Source organism: Tachypleus tridentatus, chromosome 2, assembly GCF_004210375.1.
Source record: "Tachypleus tridentatus isolate NWPU-2018 chromosome 2, ASM421037v1, whole genome shotgun sequence".
Classification (NCBI taxonomy): Eukaryota; Metazoa; Arthropoda; class Merostomata; order Xiphosura; family Limulidae; genus Tachypleus; species Tachypleus tridentatus.
The window spans coordinates 24230883-24255779 of record NC_134826.1 but is presented as its reverse complement, the minus strand read 5'-3'; the positions used below and the strand labels follow the sequence as shown (position 1 = coordinate 24255779).

Sequence of the window (24897 nt, the reverse complement as noted above, 5' to 3'; positions counted from 1 at the left end):
TATCCTTTGTACAATATTTGCTATCGTAATCACTCCCAGCTGGATAAAACAATAGTGGATTACAAATAAATTCTCTTAATGACATTTAAGCACTTCAGCTTTAGTAGTGGCAGACCATGTATTATATTCTAATTATAAATCCTGCTTTATAATTTGATTAATTTAACTGATTAAGCACTTGTTTTCAACATCCAATATCAAAAAGCTCTGAAACAGAACACATTTCTATTGTATGGCTTATGGTGAGATTGGAGAAAAAATAAGACTACAATAACTCAAAGGATTCTATTGACATAGCACTATCTTGCACGTGTAATATACAGTGGTACCGACAAAGTCTAATAAGAATTATGGACATCAGAAGGAAAAGATATCAGAGTTAAATGCAACAAAACCCCTCTTATTACAATCCACATTCAGTGTAGTTCTTACAGATATTAAAGTTGAAGTAAAATCAAAATCTGACAGACCTCACAACCAATAAAAACATTATTTACTGTCAAACATAGAAGGAGAACAAAATTATATATTTAAAACTATGAAATGTTTATGAGAATCTGAACTTTTGCACTGTTGAACGACGCAGCAGATTCCTAAAAACCAGAAATCACACTCGAGTTAGGAAAGGCCCGAAAGTTAACATTAACACAAACAGTAAATCTTATAAACTGTGTACAAAAGTGCAAATACATCAGCAATTTCTGGTGTCATCACCGCTCAATATTCCATTGACTGAATGTCTGTACACTTGTTACAATGAAAAATTTGTAATTTTCCCATTTTACAAAATGTTTGTAAACAGTGAAATAGTGTAAGATAACAAAAACTAAATATTTCATAGAATCACTCTGGCCAATACTTACAGTTAAAAACAAAGTTCACACACACTTGTGTTCTTCTGAATTTCTACTTTATTTTTATTTCTAACTCCATTTGTGATGTATTAGTCAGAACAGTCCACCTAGTGGACAAGAATATAGATTAAATAAAGGTTTTTACTTGATTATTCTGAATTAAGTTATACTTTTTTTTATTCTGTCTGTACCACGTATGGATAAACTTTCCACAGTGCGCATGTTTGTTCTACTGAATAGGTTCCACTATTCTCATTAAGAACTTCTGAAACTGGTGCTCTTACCAGTTTCCTAATAAATATTTGTAATTAAATACAGGACTCTTTTACCCTACAAATTAAGACCCAGTTTCTTTTCTTACGTCTGATACTTTCAATCTTACGATTTTTCTTTTCCACAAAATTAGTTTAATTAAAGCCATAACAATATTTTTTCATTTTTTATAACTGTCTTTTCTGCTATGCCTGAATACATTTTTTCTTTCTGAATGATATATGTACATCATGTAAAATCTTAAATCTTTAAAAATGTGATCTTACATACTTTTGGAGCAAATGTAACAAATTAAACGAAAGTGTTTCATACTAAAGCAAAGCCAAAGACAATACCTAATAAAAATGATAAAATTAGCTGATTGTAATTCCTTGGTACACTCACATACACGTAAAGGAATGCTTAAAATTTTCCAATTCAAATCAGCTACTTGTTACTTGTCTTTTATTTTAGCACTTCATTTTATTTTAACAAACTTTATGGATTAATACATTTGTCATGTTTAATATAAAATAACCTTTTAAATGAGCAATCCAAGAAGATAACTTTCATGTTTTATACATTTTGTATCTGAACAGAAAACTGAATTAATAGTTAGATTAAAGTAAAAATGAGATTATTTTATCTTTTTTCTTCAAGTTTATACATTTATTAACTTTGTTCTTTACATGAACAGTTAATTTCACATTTGTAGAGGAAAGACTAAACTGGTACTAAATAAAGCGAGAAGCATGCAGGATTGTAATGTAACAACACATGTAACCTTAAATGGTAAAACGTCGACATATGGTCTGTACGGTGATGACAAAATATTAATGTTCCCTTCAAATATCTCACAAGCAAACTTGAAGTTAAAATTCAGAAAACTGATTGACTGCAAGCAAAGATTTGGGAAATGCATTCCACTAAAAATGTGTTATGAAACCTTTCAGTGACATAATATACCATTAGAGACAATGACAGTTAAAACAAAACTAATACTGCAAATACAGATTACTTGAAAAATCATTTCCTATCAAAATACACTTTTGGCAAAACTAGAAGCACTACAGGAAATGGTGAAACAAGTACTGACAAATGAAAAAAACAAGAAGAAAATGTGCAAATGACTGGATAATTCTGCCTAAACCTCCATTAGGTCCTTGAATTATAAATACAAGTTCTTTACACCTTCTCTTGGTTTTCTTCAACATTATTTTCAGATTCTTTCTTGTCTTTCTTTCCCTCTGAACCTAAAACAACATTTAACTTTTTACAACAAAGGAAAACACAAAGTTTTTGATATACAATTACACTTAAAAAGGATAAAAACAGTAGCACTGACTATAAATATTTGTCTAGGTGTTATACCTACTTAAGTTTGTAGCTGAAATTAACACACTTTTAATATATTCTACATTTTGTTTATATGGCTCATTCCAAGTGCAATGAGCAATTCTGTGGTAACAGAATGCAAACCAAAGATCTTTGGATTCACAGCCAATGATAATACTCACCAGGGCATGTGCAGTTCATGCTTTCATTACAAAAAGATGGTACCGAGTTTGTTACAAATATAAAAGTGACATTAAATGTACTAGCTTGTTGCACTTATAACCTGAATGGAAGTATGGTAAATTAAAGATTAATGAAAGCTCGTCTTACATCCTGAAAAGTTGTTTCCTTCATATATAATTGAAAACATCCACAGCAAAGCACAAAAGGTGAATCCGTAAATTTGTATGTATCTCCTCATGGACCCAACAAACCTCCATGCCAAATTTGGTGAAGTCCATTGAGAGGCACAAAGTGGTGGAAAGAAAAAAACAACAAACTGCAAAACACTCATTAAAAACTGCAAAAAATTGAAAATGTGTGTATATTTCCCCATGGACCTAATGAACCTCCATGCCAATTTTGGTGATAATCCAAGGGAGGCAAAAATGGTAAAATCGTGACTTCTGTTGCAAATCTACATGTATGCAGGATAAAAATTTCAAAAAGTTGGCAGTTGCATATCACATAACAAAAATGTTTTTCCAGTATGATATAAGCGAGAGTTCCATTATAGTACAATTTTGTGACGTGAAAAATAATGTTTTTAAGGCTTACTTCCTGTAAAATACTTAACATTATTTCCATTATGATCCCAAACTTCTTTAAGTATTTGAGTAAAAATATTCTTTCTTCTTCAAACTTAATGCAAGACTATTTTAGTGTTATGTTCATAAAAAATGTTGATGACTGAAAGAAATAAAAATTCCACACACACACACAAAACACCTAACTTTTAAACTATTCAGGTCTATTTATATCAGGATATGATATATTAATAATGTATTATATCCAACAGTGGAAAATAATGCTATTAACAGAACTATTAAGATAAATGTGTGTGTGTGTTTCAACATTCCAAGTTATCCACTTTTGCAAGTACCTACACCAAAGTCAGTTAAGTTCAATCACACACTAGCATGATTAGAACTACAGAAATAAATATCTGATAACCAATAATTTATCATATATAATAACAATGACATAATAACATCATAAACCTAATCTTTCTAAGTGATATACCTAATTTTTGCTCATAATTCTTATCAGAGTGGCTTCACATGAAACAAAAGTTAATTTAATAAAGGTCTTATTTATTTTCTTAGCATTATATAGCACTCACAGCTTTCTAGATGAAAAGTTATAATAGTTTCAGACACAACAGTGCCAACTTGAGCCTTGCAACAAGTGTAATTTTATCAATTTTAGTCAATCAAATTTTTGAATCCCAATTGTCTTAGTGTGATGTAACCTGTTATATCCCAACTTGAAGGCATCGCAGGCTAGTGATAAAAACCGTAATAAATCTCTTTGCAACTGTATAATGCAACGTGGCTTCCAGTTCAGTAGACTCGCACAGACATCAAAATGATATAATAAAACTTAGTTTAAAACCTAGTAGAAAACATGTTTATAAACAACTTCTGCTACACACCTAACTTACTTTAAAACAGGTTTAATTATTTCATATTTAAATCATGATATAGCATTATAATAGGAAAATAAATGCTTCTTGAGAAACAATATAAGTTGGAGTTATTTAAGCCATTTTGCACTTGACCATATCAAGTTTTGTTCTACAGCTGTTATGCCAGAATTATAGTAGGTATTAAGTAAATAAATTTATATTAATAAATTTGTCAAAATCCATCAGAGAAATTCCATACATCTATATTCAACTCTCTATTAAGAGCCTCTACAAGGTTCTCAAACATGCTTAAAACCAACAAAAGTAATGGTTTCTCCTCTATAGAAATCTTACATTGCACTGTTTAGTTTTACTATTAAAACCCAGGGTAAACCATTAGTTGACAAAAGTATTTGGTTTTGGTGATAACAGTTCTTTCCTCCAAGCACTTAGATTTATTTAAGCTCACTTAGAAAGTTGAATAAATTATAGTTGTTTTCAGATATCTTATTCTAGAGCCTGACATATTTTGTGTGTTTGAAAGCTACATGAATTTTACTTTCAATGGTTAGCTTTCAATCACAAAGAATCATACATTTTACTCATGGTCTTAACTACAGATGGATAAATAGATTTTTACTGAGATTTATTGTTTTTCAAGAAGACAAAGGTTCAGAGTCCAAACAATAAATCCATAAACTTCAAATAGATGTGAAAAGACTAAAGATTGAGATAGTAAATTAAAAAAAAATGAAAGTTTTACAAAAAAGATAAATTTAAAGAATAATATGATAAAAATATTATTCATTTTGTTTCATATTTTTCATTTCACCACACATTCATGATTTTTCTATAGTTAGTATTAGGGTAATGGAAATAACAGTTAAAAAGTTTTGCCACAAAACTTTAGATGTTTCATTAGAAGCCTTTGAGGTCATGCAAATGAAACATGAAAACAGTAAAATGAAAAATATTTGCATTCTAGACATCAATATTGCCTTTTGTGTGGACTGACTGCAAATGTTTGGTAAATTCAGAGAGAATTCTTTAGAAGGAATGCTTTATTAAAATACCTTTTCTTGAATACAATCCATCTGTAATGTTTACTTAAATGTTTACTGATTTTTGTGAAGATACACTTGGTGAATAAATAATTATAGTATGTATAGTTTTACATGTCTGATGTTGATCAATGCAAATGATACTTAACTCCAACTGTAAGTAAATAGAGCAAGTAAGTATGTCAAGCAACCATAATTACAGAAAGGAAGTAAGAAGTACAGCAAACCAAACCCAGTACTAAAGGAACTTTACCTTGCCTTGATTCAACCATAAAAACAGGAAATTCTGTAACCAGTATTACATACAGAATCAGAACTCACTCAACTGTAAATGTAGGATAGAGAATCCTTAGTCCAGAATTATGAGGACAAACAGCATTCACACAACTGTAGGAACAGAACAAGAACATCACACTGCTGGTTATTACAAAACAGACAGTCTCTCAAGTCCAACTGTAGAAGCAAGAAAAAACTTTCTGCAACTAGAAATAACAAAGAGAGAGAGACACCTTCTGCACACACTGGAGTACTGTCATTCCTAATCTGGAATTATGAGGGCAGCTCAAAATATTTATTAGTTTTAATGAGAGTGGGCTGCTCAGGTAGAAAAACTGCAGGAGAAGCACCACTAGGGAGCAAATTGTACCCTCATCTCCTAATAATTATAGTAACACTGAGGAGGAGAAGTGTGGTCCAGAGGAACATCACACTAGAGGGTACAATGGGTGACTATGTTTCTCTTTTGTGAAAAACAGACCGAACCTCATTAATCCTCTTACTACAAGTATCCTTCACTAAACATAACACAAAATTCTACTGTTTTACATTCAAAATTTTACTCAAGTACTTTTGTTTTGTGTTATACCAATTAATACAAGGTAAAAATCTTGGCTAGTAATCCATATTTTAATAATTAATCCCTGAGACCAGACGAAATTTAAGTATGAAAATAATTTGGTGATATCAGGATGAACAATGGCTGTTTGAGGTTAATGAAGGAAAGACCTAGACAGGGGGGTAAAGGCAGGGAACTTTTTGCAAGCAAAGTCCAAAGCAGAGGGAACCAAGGCTGTGTAGGCCAATACAGAGCAACCAGCAGGGCGAGACAAGGCATGTTCTGGATTAGGTATAGAACTTAAAAAAAAAAAAAAGGGGGGGTGGGGTGGAGGTGAAGGTCCTTCCAATTCTGACTGAGCATGTTTTCACCCAGAAATGATGAGTTGGAATACAAGATCAAAAGAAAAGTTCAGCGTTTCAGTGTGTGTAAAAGGTATCGATAATGATTTCCCCAATTGAGAACACACCCACTGAAAAACTTGTTGATGAATGGATCACTCCTTTGGAGGAACTTGGTTCTGGAACTGACAAAAGCCTTGCATACAGATTCATGGCTCCAGGAACATGGCAAGTTAACACCACCATGGTGTGATTGCAAAACGAAAAAAGAAGATACAAAATAGGAAAACACAGAGGTTTGGATTTCTTTCTACCCTGCTTGGTGATGTAATTTGATGACAGTGAAATCATCAGAGTGGATCATAACCACCCACCCATGCAGGAGTAGAAGAAAGTGGGTCAAAGTGTGATGAACTGACGAAAGCTTGAGGATGTTGATAGAGTATGGAGACCACAGACTTGAAATCTCTAGAGAATTGAAGATAGTCCCTCAATCCACCAAAATGTATACATGAGCAGATGTAATTTTGTTAGTTGGAGGAATGGGATCCTCACTGTGGTATGATCCTCATCAAATCACAAAGCTAATCTTCTCTAATCACAGAATGAATGAAAACAGGATGGTCCACAAGGGATCTAGGGAGAAGTTCCAACTGAAGTAAATGTATGTCAGCATAATTCTAGGGAATGAGAGCTTCCATGGAAGCCCAAATCCCTAAGAGAGATAGAACCTCTTGAGCCATGAGATAGAGTTAAGAGCTTTTAGAACTGACCATTCCATATCCTCAAGATGAAGAGAAGTCTGGGCCCAACTGAGGTGTGAATTGAAGAAAATCCCCAAATAAACCAAATACTGGGTGAAAGTAAGAACAAACTTTACCACTTTGATCAGAAAACCCACTCAAGCTGGTTCTTGTAGAAGTAAACATGTGTCATTCACTGATTACAAATAGAAATAGATAAGGAGTCAGTCATTCATATGATGATGAATGTGAAAACACAGTGAGTGAAGGTGTTAAAGCAAACCACTTGACAAAACACATAAGGAGCTGAAAAGAGGCAGAACAGCAGAGCCCTAAACTGGAAAACTTAATGCTTATCAATGAACTGATGAAAACAGTGACACTGGAGCAATGGGAATGTGATGATAGGCATCCATCATGTCAAATTTGGTCATCCAGAATCCCAGTGAAAACACCCACCAATATGAGAGAAGATTTCATGGTGAAATGAGAGGGTTCCAGAAATGAATTCAGCTATGACAGTTCTATAATTGGCCTCCAATCACCCATCATGTTGGGAACCATGAAGAGACAAACACAAATCTCCATGAGTGCGAACCACCTGCTTAATTGCTACTTGGCACAGCAAGTCTTAAACAACCTTGGCTAGACAACTGAGGATCCCGAGAAGGAAAGCAAATTGGGGAAGGGTAAAGAGATAGGGACTGGAACTGAAGATAGGATCTGTAGAACTCATGGTCTGTTATGAAATGCCACATGGTTAAGAAATGGACCAATTTAGATCCAAAGGACAGGGAACCTCTGTTGTGTAAACAATAATGCTGGCATCTGAACAAACAGAGATGTGAATGCCTTGAGGAAGGTAAAAGACAATCTGAAAAAGAAGGACAGCAAGAAAGCAGTGGAAGTAAATCCTGAGAGGTAATGAGAGGATAAGAGAAACATGTGGTGTGGCTAGGGGGGATAAGGATGGATGTAACCTAGCTACATCAATCCATGATTCTAGGCCAGGGGTTCCCAACCTTTTGGCACTCGCGACTTGAAAATGTAATTGATGAAATAAAATTAATGTTATCCCAAGCTACTTCTAACAAGGCTACGCGACTACCCTGCCAAGGATGCGCGACCCCCCCCAGGGGTCGCGACCCACCGGTTGGGAACCCCTGTTCTAGGCAATTCAGACAACCCCAAAGACAGAATCATGTATAAAAGGGGTGGAGTCAGAGACCTAGTAAGGAGGAAATGGACGACAAACCCCTTCCACTAAAACATTTCCCTCTAACAAGTCCTAACACCAAAAGAGCCAGGTATTGAGGGAAAAGGCAGAGGCTGATATACGAGCCATGGCTGCCAAAACAGGAACATGAGCACTTCTGAAAAGTCAACAGACACTGACTGAAGGGAGAAAAGGTAAGATAAAAGTGAGATCAGATAAAGGTAAATACTATAAAACTGCATCTAACTGAATTGCAAGAAAGACCCAAGATTTGTGCACTACAGGGTAAAGAGAGTATCTAAATGCTTATAACCCAAAAAGAGATCAGAGGCATAGTCATAAGCCAAGGTACACTGATACAACAAACTAGGTGGATGGGCCATGCTTACACTTGATTTTAGTTGATCAGAAAATTTTCAGAAAGAACAGGGGAAAGGGAAGAAAGAAAACTGTAATAATTAGAAGGTGTAAACTGTCACCCATGGTTGGAACATCATTTTCCATCCCATTAAAAATGTGCAATTCAGAAATAAGAATGTAGCTGAATGCACAGTTGTAGAAACAACTGAAAACAAACACAAAGTTTAAAAAACTATGAGAATAAACTTCAACTGAAAAGGAAACAAAGCACAATTAAAAACTGCAATCACGCTTAAAAAAGTAAACATACATCTGAAGTGTGTCATTCCAATCAAAAAAGTGGGAACTGAGCAGGAATACCAGACGAAGCTAGTTTATATATAAACTCACCTTCTTCATTACTTTCTGGTTTGTTGTCTCGACGACGCTTGCGACTGAACTGCCCCCTGTTAAACTTGGGAGGTGGAAGAGGATCCATACCAAGTACTTTATGAATCTGGCGGAATGTTATTAATCGCAAAGCGTGCTATGGAGAAAAATAAATATTATCATCATATATTCCAATGGAAAAAATCTCTAAAATATTAAACAAATTAGTTTTAATTTTAAACATGTTTATATTTTGCTCTAGTTCTAAAAGATAAGCAAACTATTGTCATGCAGCCTCACTCAATTTTCAAAAAATCTACAAATTTACACAAATATTTTCATGTGATTGTAATAAGTGAAGAAAACTAACAAAGATACAAATAAAACTTCTACTACCAATAACACATACAACACAAAGAAGAAAGATGTCCAATTAAAATAATGCCACCAGTAACACCAAGTACATATTGAAACTATTGTAATTCTACAGTTAAAAAGTCATCCAACCTTTCAAGATTAAAGCATTTTGAACCAAATGTTATGCTTTATCAACTGCAAAATGCTGAATTCTGCAAACCATAAAAACAAGTATTCACCTGTGCGCTTGCTGTAATATCTTCTCGCTCTTGATTGGTTAGTTTCATAATTGCATCCGTTGTATCTTTTTCACAAGGATCTAGCAATCCAGGACCAACTGTAATGAATAGGGAAACATAAAAGATCATTCTAGAGAAAGTAGTAAAAAATATTATTATAGATAAACATAAGAATTATGTTCCTACGTTCCTTACATTTTCCATTAAAGAACAATAACCACACAGGTGATTGCACAAAAATACCAAATTCATATCCTCTAAAAGACAATTACAGTACTGAAAGCAGAACAGTCAGTTAGTCTACAGATAACTTTGGGAAAAAAACCCACAAAAAACAAATATATTTATACTGTATCCAGAATGTTTTAAAACTCATGTTCCTGCTGGTATTAAAGGTATATGAATAGTTAAACCTGAAATTTATATGCTAAATATATTTTTATTTAGGTGACAAAAATACATAACTGTGAGTCATTCCATAACATTTCTAAAATTCAAACCTAGTTCACAAAAATTATTTTCCTAAATATTTTCACAAAACCACTTAAAATGTTCCTAAATATACTCACTGTGTGCTAGTTTTATCAGTAATATTCAGATTTTACCTCCTGTACTGATAAAAAGCTGTAACTTTCATTACAAACCTTTTAAACCCTTAAAACAAATCTCATGACTAAAAGCTTCTGTGCCAAAATAAATGACAAACCAATACCTGAGCACTTAATATTAAGCATTAAAAATAATAACATTAAACGTTTACCTGACTTTTCTAGGTTAACTTGATTTTGTGAATTTAATAAGGCGCTATCTGTAATAATAATATCTTCCTATTTTTTGCCATGAAAGAAGAATAAAGACTGTTCACCATTCTTCACTCAGGCAACACTTAAACGTTTATGTAAACAGATCTAAAAAACTAAAACTTTACTATTTCTATTCTATGTCTAAAATTATCTTGAGGCTACAATGGCAGGCTAAATCCAGAAAAATGGAAATTTGGTATTCCCTTTTGAAAATAATTTTATGTAATGTTTTCAATTACACAAAATAGTTCAGAAACAAGAAATGAAAATCATGAAAAGTATAATTAGTATTTATAATACAGTACACATACACTACACTATCAGTCAGTACTGCACCCACACCAAACACTTTGTTTATCAAAACAAAGTACTCCTGATAGATTCTTCTTTAATAGTTTAACACAGTTTTCTAAACAATTATCAATATCCGAACGTCATTTCTAACATTCTTCTGTTCTTGTTCCAACAAAAGTTAATAAATATTTGTTCAATATCTGTCTAATTTAACCAACTTAACAGACAGTTATTAGATCCATCAAAGTAAAATCATTTTCTTTAAACTACACTAGAATAAAAAGAGGTTAACTTATGCTCTGTATAACTTCACGAGAAAAGAAATTTGAAACAAACAAACTTGATAATAGAATTCCAGATGCTACAGCTTCAAAGACTCTGCGTAAAGCATCACCCACACTCAGAGGGTGTGGATGGCTACTAAGAACCTTTTCAACAAGGAGTTCTAATGCCTGTATTAAATACAAGTAAAAACTTATATTTACCACTTAAAATGACTATATATGAAACACTATTTCATTCTATTTAATCATCAAGAAATAATTCATAAATGTTTTATCATATATAAACAAATAATACAAATCACAGTATATATTTTTTTTTTTAAATGACAAAAACAATAATTTCTGAAATATTATTTTCAGCAAGCAACATTTCAGGCAATGAGAAAACAATATTTTTAATCTATCATGGAATTTTATGATTTTCATTTCAAAACAGTCAAATTTTTTATGTTAGGCTTACCCAGTTATCTAATTTGCTCCAGGTAGGAATTCTCTGACATAAATCTCGCATTATTCGAATAACAATTAAACAAGACCTCAGACCACTTGCTCTAGCCTGTAATATGCATCAAAATACAATATCTCACAAGAATAATAACTTCCTAAAAGTTCCACATAAGTTAACAAAAAAGGGCACAATTTTAAGCAAAATTTATACAGCAAAAAATGTTTTGGTATAAGGTTTTTAAAACTTAAGGAATAATCTGTTAGCTTTGATCTTTTAATATTTTTTTAGGCTGGTATCACTAAATTGTTGTAAATAAAAATCAATAAATATAATATTTTATGTTACACAGGATTTAGATACGCAAAGACCCCACTTAAATAACTCAACACCAAAATGTTGCCTGACTCACCAATGATACAAACCTTTTGTTTTTTTACTAATGTTTGCAATATCTCACTGGAACAAGTACAACTGCATGTAGTAACAAGAAATTACTACACCCAACATCATTATTACTCCTATTAGTATATTATTATTTTGTGAATCCCAGCAACAAAAACCAGGAATAATCTCCAATTATAATAATTAATTCACTTGTACAACAAAATTTCATTTAAAGTGAAGTATTTATTTCATATGTTAACATCTCTTATATAAGATCATTTATTTATAAGTTACAAGTTCATTACATTAATTACATTTTGTCTGTAATATAAACTTAAACAATTATATCTAGAATATCTAACAGCTTGTGGTTTTTTTAAATTGGTTTCTTCTGAAAGCTAAATTTTGTAAGAACATCTACCATCAACCTATGAAATGTTAGATGTTTAACCCTTTCACTGCAACTTTTACAGATGGATTCTTGCTTTTAAAATTCTTGCACAAGGTGTTAGATTACAAAGTTTTGTGGTAATGTTGTCTACGCAGATTTCACTACATGTTTTCACATGGCAAGTCGATTATTTCACTTTTTTTATTCACAAGTCTCTCTCCAAATGTCATAGAGGTGTGTAAGATATCTTATTGCTTCAGCAATCAGTTTCATTGAAGCTGAAAAAAACTTGATTATTTTATGGGTTTACTAGATAGCATTAACTCTGATGAGTTGACATAATCAAAAAAAGAAACTTAAGAGGCCACATATGTACTAGTTGCAGTGAACAGGTTAATTATATTACTGAAAAAAAAAAAAACAAAAAAAAAAACTAAAAACGTTTCACCTCTCAACAAAAACCTAGATTCCTCTCATACATTTATGATTAATTTACTTGTACAATATAATTTGATTATGGTGTAGTTATATAATGATTTATGATGAAATACTAATTTCAGAAAATGTTGTGCAAATGTTTCATTTCTAAAAGTAGATATAAACTAATTTCTAACAAATTCTCATTAGAGAAACCTTCTTATGGAAAAGCATTATCATTATGAAAGCTTTCAAAAGATTATTTCTGGTCACTAAATTATAAATGTTTGGGCATCAAAGTGAAGGCTAATGAAATAAAGAAAAAAAAAATCTCTCAAGAATGAATATCTTATACATCTCTAATACAGTACAGAACTAAAAGGCAAACATAACAGTGATGCATTGTTATATATATGGACAGGAGAAACTGAGTTTAAGGTGTAACAATATATAAATATAAATAAAAAATTACCATATTCTAGTGTGACCTGATGTTACACACATGAACTGCAAAGATTTGACACAAAGTGTACAAGTAAACTATGCCTTTCTTTTTTGTGTTCTGTTCAGATAAGTAGTGTGTTTCAAAGTGCAGAGCAGTCAATATTTCAAAATCAATCAAGTTCAATATATTATTATTTAATAAAATATCTGTGCTACATAAGAATATCATGTAATCAATGTTTTCATTTCATCAGTGGTTGAAGTTATTCAATAGATGAAGATTTCATTTGGCCACAACTAAGTCTCCAGGACTATCAGGCCTCGAGAAGTAAAGCTACTCACCAAAACAAGCTATATCTGTTAACAAAAAGGGGTTAAAGTTTTTAGACCATAAATTGTAAACTAGCTGGTTAGGGTTACAGGTGCCACTATAACAAGATCAAGCTGTATCAGCAACTGTCAAATTGCTCACAACAGTTCAATTCACATAAAGAAAACAATGTGGAAACAGTTTTTAAAATAAAGAGAGTACCAACTTCTTAAAGTGCTATTCTAGAAAGAAAGATTACATGTTTCATATATTTTTCTCATAATATTACTTATATTATAGGCAGTGCATCAAAAATACAATTACATTTGTTTTTTTTTATATTAACAACCATCGTGAGTTGCAAAAAACAACTGTTGGGAAGAGTCATGCTTCAGTCGAGTGCTAAGGAATCGAGCACAAACTAAACTTTAATGATTTAGAAACAAAACAAAAAGTGGTATGTTTTTAAAGTCCTGTAATGTAAATATTAAATGTTTTAAACTGTTGAATCTAAATTTCTCTAAAGCTGCATATTTCTTTATCATTTTCGGTACATTAATGTATTAAAAAAAAAAAAAGCCAGTTTTTAGTAGCTGGATAGTAATAATACAGTTTAAATTTGTACCATTTAGTTTTTTTCATATCAAGGTGATTTCAACCATATGCTGATCTTACGCAAATCATGATAATAAACTAATAAACTGATAAAATAAAAGGGAATACTAATTAAAGAATAGTACAACAAGCTAGCCAAGGAGAGAGTAAAATCAGAATGTAAACCTGTCCAGCCACTAATAAAATTAGGCCCAAGGAACAGAGCTTCTAGGCTTGGGTTAGAAGATGCCTACTTCACCAATCAATTGAAGAACTGTTAAAATAAACACATTCTACAGCTAATCATTTTGCAAGAAACTTTAACAAAAGGTAAGAAGAGACAGAAATACAAAGCAAGTTTCTTTTCCTACAAACAGAAAATTAATTTAGAATCACAATAATTTGGGAACATAATAAATAGTTAGAGAGTTTAAAATATGTTACATTATTATAATGATTACAAAAATGTTAATGATAAGAAAAATGTGTCAGCTTTTAACTTGCCTTGCTGGGCAAAACAAATAATACAGAATGTTTACTAAAGCTCTGTTCTTTCAAAACAGGAAAATGATAACCATGCAATGTAACCTCTCAGGGAATAATTTTTCATAACTGTACAAATATGAGGGCACTCTGTAATTCATTAAAAATGAGTAAAAACTTAACCCTAACTATTATATCTAGAAGTGAGTAAAAGAATGCTCATTTTTGGCTAGAAGTCTTTACAATATATACAAGAGAATTTTAAACAGTACAATTAGTGAATCTCACTTCTCAACTTTCCAGCCTCATGTGTTACACGCTAGCATATTATTTCAAGCTGCCGATGTGTATCTGTTCAAATGTTTCAAGTGTTCAAAATAAAGCTTAAGATAACAAAACCTTCAAAACTAATTACGCTTATATTTTTATATAAAAATATCTAAAAACAGTTTACTATTCAAAATATTGGCAAATCCATGTAACATTTTTTAGGGCACACTTATAACATTTTATTTGCTTGGTTTATATCATATGCAAGTGAATACAATACCTATAAAAACCTTGACATTATTAAAATCATAAGCAAGGCTTTAAGGTACCGAAAACAAATATTATTTTTCCAATTTTATTACTGCAATAAAAGATACTGTAAACATTAAACTGGTCAATCTAACTTTTCCACTAAAAAATGTTAGGTGGACTTGTTCTTATACAAAAACAACATTGTCCTTTCTATACGTCACCCAGTGAAACTACTAAACAAATATTATGATAACACCAACAAGAGGCTGAAAAGTAGAAGGTTGCAAACCTGGAACCACTTAGCATGTCTCAAGGCGGCCAGGGCATCCAGGCATTTCTGCCTGTCCAACACATCCGGAGGGTCTTTAACACTCTCTAGAAACCAGATGATAGTATATATTAATGCGTTTGGTCAAACACTAACACAAGAAAGGTTTTTTGATCTTCAATTTAGCAGAACTGTGTCCTTTCAACATAAAGAGACCAACACTGCCAACATTTATTAAAAATAAATAGGCATTACACAAAAAAAACCTCTACAAGACTTTAAGACTAAAATATCTTAAGACACTTCCTTTCATTACATTTTTTCTTAATGAAACTTACTTTTTCAAAACCTTCTCTACAAATACACAAAATTTTCTAAATGACATAATTTACATATATCAACATTTTTCAGCCACAGTATTCTGGGTCACACATGGAGAAAAATTGTGTTAAACTTGTTATGCATACCCACATATTTTCTCCAAATTAAAATTACTAATAAACTATTGACATTATAAACTTTCTTTTGATTAAGTTTTATTATTTGTTTATAATAAAATAACTTTAAAAAATCTAATCATCAGCTTTAAATTTTCATAATCAGCCTCTTTTCAGAATTGTTATTCACGATACACGAGTAAAATGAATGTCCTGTTTGAGCACAGACACTAAAGATGACATAAGACCAGAAACATAGATTTAGAAGAAATGTCAACTTTACTTTTAACTGAGATGGTTTAAAAATAGTAACTTTTTAATTCAGTGATACCAAGAACTGCAAAATTCTGTCCACAAAATTTTTTTATTTTAAATTTCTTGTTCCTAAAAGTTGTCAAAATTATACATAATCTGAAACATTGGATCATTTTCTTTCTCACACTTTTATCTGTAGAACTTCCTTTCTTCTTTATATACAATAGAAAGTTTTAAATGTTTTTGTTGGTACATTATGAGAATTGTTAACAGAAATAATGTAAACAGCCTTGTACTGTTTCTGTGCTATAAATATGTAATGAAATGACTTACTGGTGTGTTTATTTTGTTCACGTTGTTACTTTCATAGAAAAATTCTCGCTATGGTAAATTGACATCTAACAGAGAAGGCCACCATTCTCAGTTATGAAGTTCACGAATAGCACAAACTAGATGTCTAACTGTGCACTCTAGCCTTTAGCATTTGAAACAGTTTTACATGATAAACATACATATTATGCATAAGATCTAATAATACTGTATCTTTATATTTGTTATAATGTTTCACAAGATATTTTACTAAACCATTTCTTTTAAGAAAGTGGGATACTGCTTGATGCATTTCTCATAAGGACTGCTTGCAACATTCTTCCTGTTGTGTAGTAATTTTTTACCATCGTTCATTAGAATGAAATACATAAATAAAGGCAATGATTTGTAAAGATAAAAAACTTGTTTAAAAATTGAATGCATGTCTCTTTAGTGGATAATTCCACATTTTATGTAATAAACAATATATTAGATATTTTAAGAATGAGAGAGAGATATAAACATATCTTGAGTAACATCCAGTGTCCGCTATAGGTCAATCATTTACGAAATGTAACTTTTAGACTAAAGGTTACAAGCATACTGTAAAATGTCAGAGTATATTATGTAACATACTGATTGTTATTTCATTATAATTTGTAAACTTGTCAAAAAAATCAAACTTATACTTACGCATTTCTTATGATTAGTGAGATGTGTGGTTGAAACGTATGTCTGCTGTGTGTTCAGATTTGGAGACTTATAAGTTATTAATTTTTATTAATGAAAGATCATGGGTGGATTAATACTGAACTAAGGAGTGAAAAGGTTAAAACCTGACATAAAACCATGTTTTACAGCTTGTTAGATGTTACACTGTGGAAAATGCACCTTAATTTTGGAATGATTTGTTTTGAATTTTGCACAAAGCTACACGAGGGCTATCTAGCCGTCCCTAATTTAGCAGTGTAATACCAGAGGGAAGGCAACTAGTCATCACCACCTGCTGCTAACTCTTAGGCTACTCTTTTACCAATGAATAGTGGGATTGACCATCACATTATAATGCCCCCACGGCTGAAAGGGCGAGCATGTTTGGTGTGATGTGGATTCAAACCTACGATTCTTGGATTACAAGTTGAGTGCTTTAACCACCTGGCCATGCCAGGCTGTCTAATTTTGGTAAGACAAAAATATTTTGACTCAGCAACCAACACTTTGATGTAACTATAACTTTTTCTCAACTGAGTAAATACAGTCAAATACATCATATTCTTCACAGTATATTGACAATATTAGTTAAATTAAATGTTTTATGATATTGAAAATACTTGTAACTGGTAATTAATGGGATTACGATCTATACGAGAGACTGTTTTCAGAAGACCGTACGCTAACCTCTTTCCATAACCCATCACTTTTGTCTTGGAAGATACATGAGAATTTTTCAAGGTACTTTGAAAGAAAACAGTGCATCTTACAGGTGAAAAACATAGTATGTGAATTGTTTATAGTTTATTAAAATCCCACTAATGTATTATGAAGCACTGAAGAATTAAAAAAAACATATAAACACAGCATGCACGCTCACACACAACTTCATAAAGATACCTACATATAATAGTCAAAAACCACTAGTGTGAAACATGAAGACAAAGTTTTATATACTGTTCTACATTCAAATCATTAGTAGAAGACATGTAAAATTAACCTTTCTCGTTATCTCTCTTATATTCTAGAATATATTTACATTCATTTTTTTTCCTTTCCTTTAGATTACGATATAAAACATTTATAAACTTATTTTTAGAAAATACACCAAAAGATGTATAAATATTTCTAGATAAAATTAAGTACATGTATTTTTCAGATAGTGATGATTTAAAAAAAAAATTCATATTTGCTAAGAATTGATCAAAACTGATTGTTAATATCTTCAACAGTTTTGTTTTTATTGTTTCATGCAAAACTACTCAAGGACTATCTGCACTAATTATCACTAATTCTGAAGTGAAAGGCTGTTATTTACACAATAATAGTGGAATTAACTATCAACTCACAAAACCTCCCATGGCTGAAAGGATGAGCATGTTTAGCGACAGATTTTGATCATGAAATCTCCAGAATTCAAGTGTCATAACCTAACAACCAGGCCATACCAGGCCTGTACAAGAGAGAGAGATAATCCAGTAAGAATATGTAAAAAAAACAAACTCTGAACAGTTTGGTTACTGGATTCACAGCTCTGTAGCAATAAGAACTGAGAAGTATGGATATATTATTCCCAACAAACAGTATCATAACACATAACGCCTCAACAAAACTTCTGCAACATCAACTGAATCACGAGCAGGAAAATTTCCAAGTCAACTAGCTGTTTCTCTCTTTATTAAACATGAAAATAACAGCCAAACTGACAGACCTTCCCACTTACTCCCATAAGTTACTTTCTTGGTCATGCAATCATACCTAAACACTTATAATCATAGACTTACAGCTTCTCTAATCAATTTTTAAAGCCTACTTAAAACAATATTCAGATTTTAAAGCAAATCTATAAAAAATATTAAAGATTATGACACAGTGTCCATAAGATCAAAAATCCTTTCTTATTCACCAAACACAAAAGAGCATTCTCCACTCGTGTTGATCACCGTTACATGTCGGACTGACAAATCTGTCTCTCAGCTAAACAAAGCAAAGCATATGGATTACTAAACACAATTAACTGCAGTGGCTTCTGATTTACAGACAACAGATAAAAATTATGTATCTTGTTAGAATATATGCTTGTTGGTCAAAATGGAAACAATTTCAATGTCTGCTAATAGTTAAAACTAACAATAACATATCGAAATCACTAGATATACATCAAAAAAGAAACAGACTAGACATCTCATAAATACTTTTAACTTTATGAGACTATTTTTACAGACAAAAAAAATAATACAACTTACCACAATGAACTGACATAAATAAGAGTAATTAGCACACATACTTTTATTCACATACACACAATAAAATTATGATTTACTGGAAATATAAGCCTTAAAATGTACTCAATGAAAGTTCCAAGCCAAAACTTAAATCTTAGCACAACTCATATTTTTGAGAAAAGAAAGTATAATTAGGAGAAAATAATTAAATTCAGAAGTTTTAACAAATTTGTATTTTTCACAAAATGTTAGAAGTACGAAAAAAATTGCATATTGTAAGAAAATTTACCATTCTTCTACAAATAAGCATCTTATAGGGTAATGAAAATTAAATATGCATTATAACAAAATCTTACATACCCTAATTCATGTTCTTACTGAATGCTGTGTGTGTGTGTGTCTAAGGAGAATATACCGTGTCTTTCTAATCCTAGTTTGTGGTTCATTGCTTACCAATGGTTCTTCATTTGATTTTTTTTTTCCTACTTTAAGTACAGATGCATTCAGTATATGTCAGTGGATACTGAGTGTAATCATAGAAGAATAAAGCTGTTTGCTGAGATGTTAATACACGTACTAATTCTTTAGCCATAAAGGGTTTGGTCCTTCACCTTATAAAGGGTTTATCACAAATCTAATAAATCACTTCAAAACTGCCTGACTGGCAAGTCATACGAGTTATATAACTGCTAAATAGGGATAGTCAAAAATTATTTATCACATACAGACCTAGAACTGATGCAATTGATTTCTTTGTGCAGTATGAATTAAAAAACATTAAAAAACTGAAGCATAATCAAGTATGAAATGTTTGTCACGATATTAAAATAATATGCGAAAGATGGTATTTTCAAGCATCTTCCTGATTACCGATTAAGGAAGGGTTTGACTTTATCAGAAGAAATATTACAGGTTAAAAAAAATTCCTCATTTTGAAATATATATTAACAAAATAGGTTTCCCATTATTACACTTTTTAATAATCAACAGTGTTTCACTATTTATGACAATCCTGTCTGTTATGAGAATTTGTGACTCCAAGGCAGCATTGGTCATGTTACATTGCTTTTGAAGCCTTCTAAACAATATTCATTGGAGCAAATATCATATACTGAAATTAAATACTTCATATTTGAAACCACTCAATTTCCACAGATAATATCAAAAAATATTTGTAGTTTTCTTCAATTCTTACTCTTCTTTATAAATAATTTACCTCAGCATAAGAGTAAATGAAAATAACTAAAAATACAGGTACAATTTATGACATTTCTCAACTGCACAGAAGGCCTTACCAGTAGCTGTTCCCTCAGTATCTTTAGCTTCTCTCATCATTGGTGAGGTTAGTGTTACAGTTACTGTCACCTCTGGACTGGACTTGGCATGAACCACAATCGCTGCTTCCTCAACACAGAGCTTTACTTTGTAAGTTATCTTGGTTTTCAATTCCTATTATAAAAAATGATCTCAGTAGAACATTTAAACATTATTAGAATTTTTTTTCTTATTTTTACATCATATAAACATCTTTAATTCTTTTCAGTTCAGTGGACAGTTGTACACACAACTCAAAAGCAACATGCATTTGAAACTACAACAATTCATATAAAAACAACACAGAATGCTCTGGAATCTAAAATCAGATTTTTTTTTGTAACTTTACACTTCATAATGGAAAACAAACAAACAAAAAACCAACAAACTATGTGAAATCGCTGTATAGTTTGCCATTAAGATATACACCCATAATCATTCACCTGAATGCCAGGTTAGACAGTAACTTATTAGCAATAATACAATCACAAGTTTAATGATGTCATATGCTAGCCTACTTTGTTGAAAGAATATTTTCAATAAAATGTTTCTTTCTCATTGTAAGTGCATCAAAATCACATTTTTTCTCTGAAGTCATGTAAGCAAGTTTGCAGACATCATGCAAACTAAACAATTTGACAAAGATAAAAACTATAAGGCTACTTTAAACATTTCCATTTTGTAAATTTGCCTGAATCTTCCAAATAATTTACAAGCAAAATACACAGTTTTGAGTAATCTTAAATAACTCTTTGACAAATAACAACTGGAATCACTTAGCTGTTCTTACATCAATTTGTTTTGGAAGGTTGTCGGCTACTCTTTCCAGTAACGTGCGTGTTGGTTTTTCTGCACACATGACCACAAGCTGAACTGAAGTTTCCCCGGTGAGCAACAAGCCTTTTGCTAAACCCCCTACACGCATGACACCTTTCAACACACGCTGTGAATGAGCTGATTGGTCAGATTCCTCTTTCTCCTCTTTGCTGTCACAATAATGAACAATATTCATTTATTACAAGCTGCTATTTTGCTCATATCAAAAAAAAAGTTCCTGTCCTATCATAAAATTAAAAAAATGAACACACAGTAAACATTTGTGCTTCATAATAGCTTTTCATTACAAATTATCTAACTTAGTGTAGTTCAAAATCATAACTTTTTGTTAGAAAAAAGTACACAGTATAATTTCTTTAATGTCTTGTCATATCAGTAAATTCTAATACAAATATAGCCCACAAATGCATCTCAGAACAGCTGGTATGGGTACTAACACTTATTGATAAGGAGAGAACAATGTTTCAACCTTCCTTCAAGTGAGTTTCTCATCATCAGGAACAGTCCACAAACTTAAAATTACAACAACATCCATTTTAAACAAGTAAATGTATACAAAGCACTGTCATACTAAATATATCTTCTGTGGTTATTTCATGCTTAAAATTAGTACATAAGTACCAGGAGTGGTATAAAGACTAATTAAAACTAATAAACAATTTCAAATTTAACCCAAAATGAAAGTATGGTATTTTGCTAAATGGATAATGTCCCATCAAATCTTGGAAAGCATAAATAAATTAAAGGGGTAGACAGAGTGTATTATATGGAGAATTTTGTTTCAGTTGGAAAGGTCAAATGCTGTGGGGGTTAAGAATTACACAAAGTGGAACAGCTCTGTGTGATAGTCATCAGTCTAGCTGAGCAGATACAGCTATTCACTCCCACTATTTATTTCTGAAACCTTCTACAAAATACCCAGTCATTATACAAACGTCTAGACCATTTCATTTTTTGACCCCTTTTATGCCTTATTGTTTTTAGCTACAGGCACCCCACATTTGCTATTCTGATAACATTAGGGGTATTTTAGAAATCTTGCACTTGCAGGTCAGCTTTGGAAATGACAACTGTAATACTTTTGTGAAGTTTAGAATGACTAGTTAAAGAATTTTTGATGAAATGTAATGCATTACTATTAAACCTCATTAAATGTGTGTATTTCATAGCAAAGCCACATTGGGTTATCTGCTGTGTCCACAAAGAGGGAATGAATCCTTGATTTTGGCATTATAAATTCAAAGTTTTACCACTGTACAACCAGCAGATAGACTGCATTAAAAAATTTGACAACAATTTCTAGCAAATATAATTGTTACAAATAACCCTTAAAAAAACACAGATATTAACCTTTTCAGAATTGTTCGACACAATCATAAAATAAGCAGTACTATTTCTTGTTCTTCACACATTTTTTTACTTAGTATTATAAAAGTAAAGTAAGGTGTAAAAAATTAGAAACATTAAGTTATATAAGGTAAGAATGAATAAACAATTATAATAATAAAAATTCATGAGGTAGGCTCATGAGTTAACATTATCAGCTATGCATTCACCGAGTGATTTACTACTTGTGGCAGAATTATTAGTTAGACACTAAATATAAACAGATGCAGACTGTTACAAGCCATAACCTATTTAATCATTCTAAAGAGAAAAAGGATAAGTGAAGTTTATTTTGTATTTTTTATGCTTTTTACAAGGTCACTCAAACAAACCAGATATTTAGTTAGGGTAAAGAAAGTAACAATAATGCAAATATTATAATTCTAACTTTGTCCTTTCCAGTTCTTAATCAAATCCATTCTTTCCAATGATTAATCATATTTTATACCTTTAATATAATATTTAACAAACATCTGTAACATTAACTTTTAATTACTATGATGTCTCACTGTGTGGTCTAAATAAACATATATTATCAAAAGAAACTTTAAGCCTGATATAACACTTTTCATATAAAATATTTGAAATTATCACACCTTGTTTCTTTTTCTACTTTTACATCTTTTGTTTCCTTTTTCTTTGATTCTTTTTGGGGTTTAACAGTTTCTTCCTGTTTTCTTTCAGCAGTTTGACTAAAACATTAAAAAGAAAAAATATACAAACTTTACCCTTCAATAAGTTTGTATAATTCATTTTACATTTAGCTCAGAACTGCACTTAGCAGCTTGGATTTATTAATGTATTTTCCAATTAAAAAAAATCCCCAATGAACTTCCTTTACCACTTATAAACTGTAGTATGTGATGAAACAATGCTCAGCAAATACATCTCAGCAGATAAATTAAGACTTCTCAAAATGTACATTATAATGTCCTTTCAACCTCAATACAATGAATTAAAAAAATATTTAGAACACAAAACATTATGAATAATTAAGACATTTTTACAAATAATAAATTATTGATTGAAATACAAATCAATCTTGAAAATTACATCTCACTGAAACAGAAATATATATCAATCAATTTAGTGCAGCAATTTGTCAAATAATAGTATTGTCGTACCATCATGGCTGATAAACAATTTATAATGTTACTTTCTGATAGCTAAAACCACCTAAAACTCCATAAACTATAAAGAAGTGTAATCGTAATTTTCTTCAGAATGAGATTTATGACTATGTTTAAGTACCACCAGTACTACATATAACTTAACATAAAATTCCACAAGGCATTTCAGAGACAAAGTAACTTCCAAAGATCTAATATACTAATTTTAACTAAATATGGACTCCATCAAGATTAACTTATTTTCGAATACATTACAAATATGTGGTTCCAGCTGTATAAATGTTCTAGCAATAACAACAGTGCCTAAACTATCCAAAAAGCACTTATTCACAAAAAATTCAGATAACAAACCCTCCCTACCCAGGCACTATGCATGTCATGTGGTTTTAGCGATTTACTTTCAAGATTTTATAAAACTAGTTTTTATTTTATAACAATATTACAAAAAGAAATCTTAGCTAATAATGCATATTTTAATAACATATATTTTAAGTTCTTGATATTATATGGCAATATTTTTAAAAAATCCTGAATTCCCCCTAGTGTGAGAAAGGTGACATTTTCTTCACACATCTCTTTTCTACTTCATTCACCACCCTTACAATAAGTATTACATTTAATGTAAATTACTCACTATAAAACTGTCATTGCTCAGACAAACCATAACTTTTATAGCCTTCAATTCTGTTTGTAAAGAGCCATCAAACAAGAAATCTGATTCCTCCTGCCTCACCACCTGTCACATCCTCTCTTTGAAGATTTCTTGATATTTCTCTTGTATGTTTACTTCTATATTATCTAAACGCAATGGAATGCCAAGGTTTACATTTACCAAATGACACGTTACATTATTTTTTAATACATTTTTTGTCAATTTCTCTGTTAGTACAAGCTTCATTCCTATGGGAAAGGCAATGACAAGTTTGATTGAATTTGTAACAGCACTTATTGCATAGTTAAAAAGCCACAAAAACTATGATAATTGAGAAGAAATTGTCTGCTTTTTGCATGTTACCATTCTGTGTTCTTTGGTGTATTATTTAATTACATTAAATTATTTAG

The 24897-nt window shown here is 31.3% G+C and overlaps 1 protein-coding gene across 9 annotated transcripts in view; it reads right to left on the bottom strand.

The window, feature by feature from the left end:
* Positions 1-1569: 1569 nt before the first annotated feature.
* LOC143239618 (zinc finger RNA-binding protein-like) overlaps positions 1570-24897 on the bottom strand; it is a 76369-nt gene continuing 53041 nt past the window's right edge. For 4 of the 9 annotated variants that reach the window (XM_076480933.1, XM_076480909.1, XM_076480918.1 and 1 more), the window contains 9 exons: positions 23302-23397; positions 21273-21468; positions 20464-20617; positions 15253-15338; positions 11431-11526; positions 11027-11138; positions 9590-9687; positions 9015-9150; positions 1570-2359 (listed from right to left, as the gene is read on the bottom strand). In XM_076480933.1, coding sequence (XP_076337048.1) covers positions 2292-2359; positions 9015-9150; positions 9590-9687; positions 11027-11138; positions 11431-11526; positions 15253-15338; positions 20464-20617; positions 21273-21468; positions 23302-23397 — 1042 coding nt within the window. In that variant the 3' untranslated portion in view covers positions 1570-2291. Of the gene's footprint in view, positions 2360-9014; positions 9151-9589; positions 9688-11026; positions 11139-11430; positions 11527-15252; positions 15339-18835; positions 18921-20463; positions 20618-21272; positions 21469-23301; positions 23398-24897 lie in introns of those variants that run through there. The other 5 variants (XR_013021284.1, XR_013021288.1, XM_076480941.1 and 2 more) reach the window with 3 other exon arrangements.